A 5551-nucleotide genomic window follows, 5' to 3' on the forward strand; every position below is an offset into this window, starting at 1 on the left:
TACCCTTTTGATATAAGGAAACGGCCCTTTTTGCTCTTGAAGCTTCTGATTAATCTCAGCCGTTGGATTCAAATAATAGAACACTCTAGAACATTGGCGCAATGGAAGAATGTGGTTGTTTGGTTACAACTGTAACTGTAATCCTGATGCCCGATTGGGTTACAGGCCCATTCACATTAGGAGGTTTGTGGGCCTGACCAGCATGGGCCTTCACTTCTAGGGTAGGTCCACTCAAATTGATTGTGTGTATATATATATATATATATCCCAATGGTAGTATATTTTTTATATCCTAATGTTTTTCTTTTTCTTTTACCATGTTCAACCAATATCTCATAAATTTCCTTAGAAAAGTTACCTAAAATGACATATTTCTTCACACTTATTTAGTTTATTTTTCCTCTTCTATATAAAGATTATATAATTTAAAAATGGATAAATTTTTAATTAATTTTAATTATATTGATTTTCTTTCACTTTTTTCATGCTAAATCAAATATGAAAAAAAAAATTTCTTAATATTTTTTAGTTTTCTAATATCTTTCATGAATCAAACATCTTAAATTTGACAAATTAGTTTTATCAAGAAATTTCCTTTTTTCCCTATTTAAGATAACACTTAATTTTTGTTTCACTTTAACCTGAAATTAAAGCCAAAGTCATAATTTAAAAGAGTAATATTAGTGCTACAAAACCTTCTTTAAACATAAAAAAAATGCTTTCATAAGAGGTAAAATTTTTCTTGTTTTCATAGGAAGATCTTTTTTTTGTTCAAAAAGTTGAATATTTTGATAAAATTAATTTAAAAATACATAAATTGTTATTAAACTTAAAAATAAAAAAGAGTTTAAACTTCTAAATCAATCCAAACAAACATAAGAATGAGGTGGGTTGACAAGTTTTCTAAATGAGAAATGTTATAATTTGATTAGTAATTGATAATGGATCTTAATTATGGATTAACACTTAGAAGCAGTGAATAGAAGACTCAAAAAATTTTACCAAGGTTTACCTATAAATCTTATCACTTCTTACTCTAATTTTTGACCAACAAACAAGATTACGAGTAATAATAGTAAATGCAATAACAATGCTCTCTTGATAAAAAAATATGCAAGTCTTGTGCAAATGTCAATAACGTTATCCCAAACTACACATCCAATGTTGATTCTTAGGGCAACTTGAATAGCATTTAGGCAATGGATCCTCTAATTTTCATTAGCAATCATACTTCAACAAAATTCATTTGTAACTTTAATATGTAACTCTCTCCTAACCAAGGCTTAAATTCTAATTGATCTCATCTACACTCATAGCAAGCATATTACAACCCATCAAAATTTCACCTGAATTAGTACAATGACGCAAACAACATAATACCTTGAAAAGCCAACTCTCCCAACATAACAAATTAATTTGTAACTCATGATAGTTATGAAATTTAGTAAAAACAAAACGAAATTGAAGCATAGAGAAAGATATATAAGAGACAAAAACATTGAAACTTAATATGAGAAATCTTCTAAAGGATAAAAAAGCCATGGGCATCTGATAATCGAAAAATTCACTATGGAAAACAATACTAAGTAAAAGGTTTTATCTAATTACGGAACTCTAATATTATCTTGAATGGTTTATCTAACACCCTTTAAACTTTAACTTCATACCACAAATCTCAACTTACTCTTTAATATATATACCTAATCAAGAACAACATTTGGTTTTACATAACAAATGTAGAACCATATGAGAGAATAGATGGAAAATAACAAACTAAGTCGACAAATGTTTGTTTGAAAATCCTCAGTCACTCAATTTTAAGCTCCAATCATACGATATTCCCACAATCAAAACACTCCCCAATTGGAAAAATGAAGTTGAAGCTCAAGCTTAAAGGGACTCTCTTTTATTATTGTTCTCCCTCCCAACCCTAACCTAAAATGCTTGATTTTTCAAAACAAGCAACCCCTAACTTCCAATAAGATTCTAACCACAAAACATACATTTTAAAAACTAGGTTGATCATGCTTTAGACCTATCCACCACCTCAAAGGCTCAAACCACTTAACATTTCCTCATCAAGATTGCATCATGAATACTAAATATACGAAATAGCAAACAGTACAAGGGAATGTTTGAAAGCATCAAGTTAGTGAGAGTATAAAATGGGATTTTGACCTAGAACTATCAACAAAATATTAAATATGTTCAACAACTTAACATATATATATATATATACAGTAAGTGTTGAGTTACCAATACCCACTGTGGGATGATAGAAATTGTTAAAGAGAAAAAAATCAACTTTTCTAGAAGCTTAAAGCTAGTAATATGTAAGTCTGGAACATATATTATGTATACCCCAACCCAACAATGAGAAACAGTGAAAGAGGAATTAATTGCATGTCTATGATCGTCATCTAATAGTTGAGAAAACAAAAACAAAGTCCTTTGCAGTAAAAGCCACTAATGATCAACCAAATTGATTCACAGAAATTAGGGAATAGTCTGTTTCTGGGTCAAGTACATGTACAAAATATATCAACAATGGCTGCACTTAAAAAAGGGCAGGATTCAATTGGTATCATGATGCCTAATGGAAGAGTCTTGATCTCCAAACACCTGTGTGAACAAGTTATACTGGTTGGTGGCTGTGCTAGCAGTGGAATTCCCTTCTGATTGGACTGAGTATGCCCAAGAGTCATGGGTGTGCTTTCCATCATATTTAACTTTAATGTCACTGGGCTCTGTGGGAGTCCACTCTGCCTTCTTCTTTGCCCCACAACCTGTCCTTTGGCACTTGAAATAGCTTCTGAATTCCAATACAAATCCACAAAAAAGACAGTCAAACAATAAGGGCCTTTTGAAAACTGTTTATGAAAACAGCACAAAACTGTTGTGAAAACTAGTTTTGTAGTTTTGTTCTGAAAATAGTTTTTATTTTAAAATAAACTTAGAGGCGTTTTCACATGTTTTCCTTCAGTATTTTAAGAAATAATTCAACATGTGGACAATACTTTGGAACTATTCTATTATGAAAAGTATCTTCATAGAGAATTCATATGAAATGAGTTGAGAAGATCAAGACCCATGTGGGTAGTGATTTTTAGAATGGTTTTCTGATCTTTAGAATAAAAAACATTGGAAGTATGCTCAATAACTAAAAATTGTTTTCAATTTTCTATTCTTAAGAAAAAAACAAGATATTTTCAAAGAATATTTTTTAATTATTTTATATTATTTTCACTTATTTTTTTAGGGTTGTTTTAAGAAATAATCATACAAACATATAGAATGATTAAAAATAAAATGTTACATATAAAAATTATTTTTAAAACATATTTAAAAATATTAAAACAAGTTAAAAACATTTTAGATTTCCAAACAAACTTTTATTCCACAAAAATCAAAGAACGGTTTTTAAAAGCTATTTTTTAGAATTATTTTTGAAATCAATTACCTAACATACCCTTATTTTCCGTATTTGATGTGTCCAATAGAATTGTCATTAGAAATAATTAAGTTGAAAATTATTTTATGAGAATCAGTTTTGAAAACACTTTAGTTAGCTTGTGGCTGCTCCATGGCCTAAGCATGATCCATGTAATAACTCTTATAAGTTAACTACATTTCTATGTAAGGTTGTTCAAATTCATACCTGAACTTGCCAATGTTTTTTATGAACTTCTGGCCATACTTTTTCCATTCATATCCATCTGCTGGTAACACCAATCTGTAGCTTGATCTTTCTGTCTCCTGCCCTTCCCCGAATTCCTCAAAAGCTTCCCTATTACAACATCAGAAGTTTGGCTGCCTGGTTATATGAGAAATTAAGAGTAAATACTGGGTTTTGGCTGTTGGTTCATGCTCATCCCTTAAGCCTATGATCTAGTACTCGGCAAAGGGAAAGGTCAATGTATTGATATCCTATATACTCAAACTAATTAGCCTGTAAACACACTGAAGTAGCAACTTACAAAAGGCACAAACACACAGAAGAAAACCAATCTTTATGAGCATATGTTCTTGATGATGGACCTGGCCGGTAAAACGACCATGCATGTAAAGCTGAGAAACTGGATCTATATATGAGTAAGGGCAGATGACAAACCCATGACGAAACAAGGTATTTCAACACAGCTCCATACAGATCCAGATCTATCCACATAAACGTACATAAAACAATCTGCAACATATACACATCCCCATAACTACAAAGTAGCCACTGCTCTATAGATTCCAAAACCTAAATAATTGTAGATATATATGTGGGATGCAACTAATTAAGAAAGGAACATACATTGATGTCTGTGTGTACATATATATGTAGGCGGTATGATCTAAGACAGATATAAAGCAGAAGCCACTAGGAAAAGCGAGAAGGAAAAAGCAGTGGTAATAGTAGAGAGTACATAGAGGCATCTCTGGTAAGATGAGAAGCTTCATTCATGGCTGCTAGCTCCTCACTAGTTCTCTCAAAACTCTCTCCAGCCCACCTCCCAGGAAAACTTAAAAAGGAGAAAGAGAGATGGAAAGAGAGAGAAAGAGAGAATGCAGTGTGAAGTGGGGTTGTTGATTTGTCTGCATTTGGGGGTGTCTCTTTCATGATTTCCTTTCCTGTGACCACTGCTCTAAGAGAACACGTACCCCATTTCGTGGATTTTCCATGACCATAAGGTCAAGTCTCAACACTTGTTACAGACAATACAAACACATCTCATATCATGGCAGATGTACAAAGACTCTTGACCAAGAAAATTCAGTCTCACCACATATCACACCTTCATTATCCATGCAACATTACTAAAATAATACCAACAATAATATGAATAATATTAATTAAAAGGTAGGGATTCACAGAAAACTAGGTCGGAAACTCAGTGCCGGTCCTCCACGAGGTAAGTGACATCACAACAATGACGTATATCATTACTAAATTTTCCACCTACCCAAGCTTCCTATTATTAATTTGCAGTGTTCTTAATGGCGGAAGCTATGAAGAGTGGTGGATGGATGCCCCTAGGCTTGCGCATGACTAAAATTAAATGGAGCTATGGCCAGTTGTTTAAATTTGGAAGGGGTGGGTTCATAATTAATATTTGTCTGCTATGGGAGGTGATCTGGACAACAACTGGACTTGTGGATATGTCGGCATTAGTACTAATACCACTGTACAAATATAGGGGATAAATATCAAGTGATGCTGGTATAAAAAAAAAATTAGTTAGAGGTCATATCTGGGTTCCTATTGGAATTGACTCTTCCAAGTTGAAGTTAGTCCTTTCGACCCATTGAATTTCGACCAAAGTGTCCTTATGAAGTAAGGATAAACGAAAGGTTATCACCACTCCCTCCATTAATTAGGCTAGGGTTTGGACTTTGGGACCGAATAACACTTTTCAGTATCATATTGAATATCTTGGTCCAATCTTTGTTGGATGGGTAAAGGAAGAACAAAAACTATATCGAGTATGAAAAGGGTAATTGAAAGTACTATGAATAATGTTATGGAGGCATGGGACCTTATCATTGGTTCAAATTATATATTAAA

The 5551-nt window shown here is 32.5% G+C and overlaps 1 protein-coding gene across 7 annotated transcripts; it reads right to left on the reverse strand.

The window, feature by feature from the left end:
* Positions 1-2317: 2317 nt before the first annotated feature.
* LOC117915929 (probable WRKY transcription factor 3) lies at positions 2318-4637 on the reverse strand. Of its 7 annotated transcripts, XR_004651481.1 has the most exons (4): positions 4301-4637; positions 4112-4186; positions 3659-3787; positions 2318-2812 (listed from the first exon to the last, which is right to left on the reverse strand). XR_004651481.1 is itself a non-coding variant. In XM_034831687.1 (3 exons), exons 1-3 carry the CDS (start codon positions 4604-4606, stop codon positions 2575-2577), a joined length of 561 nt encoding a protein of 186 aa, XP_034687578.1. In that variant the 5' UTR covers positions 4607-4630; the 3' UTR covers positions 2318-2574. The 7 variants fall into 7 exon arrangements, 2 of the variants coding, with proteins under 2 accessions (XP_034687578.1, XP_034687579.1); XR_004651482.1 differs by lacking the exon at positions 4112-4186 and having other exon boundaries at positions 3659-3814; positions 4413-4626; XR_004651480.1 differs by lacking the exon at positions 4112-4186 and having other exon boundaries at positions 3659-3814; positions 4301-4626.
* Positions 4638-5551: the final 914 nt, after the last annotated feature.

This window comes from Vitis riparia, chromosome 6 (genome assembly GCF_004353265.1).
Source record: "Vitis riparia cultivar Riparia Gloire de Montpellier isolate 1030 chromosome 6, EGFV_Vit.rip_1.0, whole genome shotgun sequence".
In the NCBI taxonomy this organism is placed as follows: domain Eukaryota; kingdom Viridiplantae; phylum Streptophyta; class Magnoliopsida; order Vitales; family Vitaceae; genus Vitis; species Vitis riparia.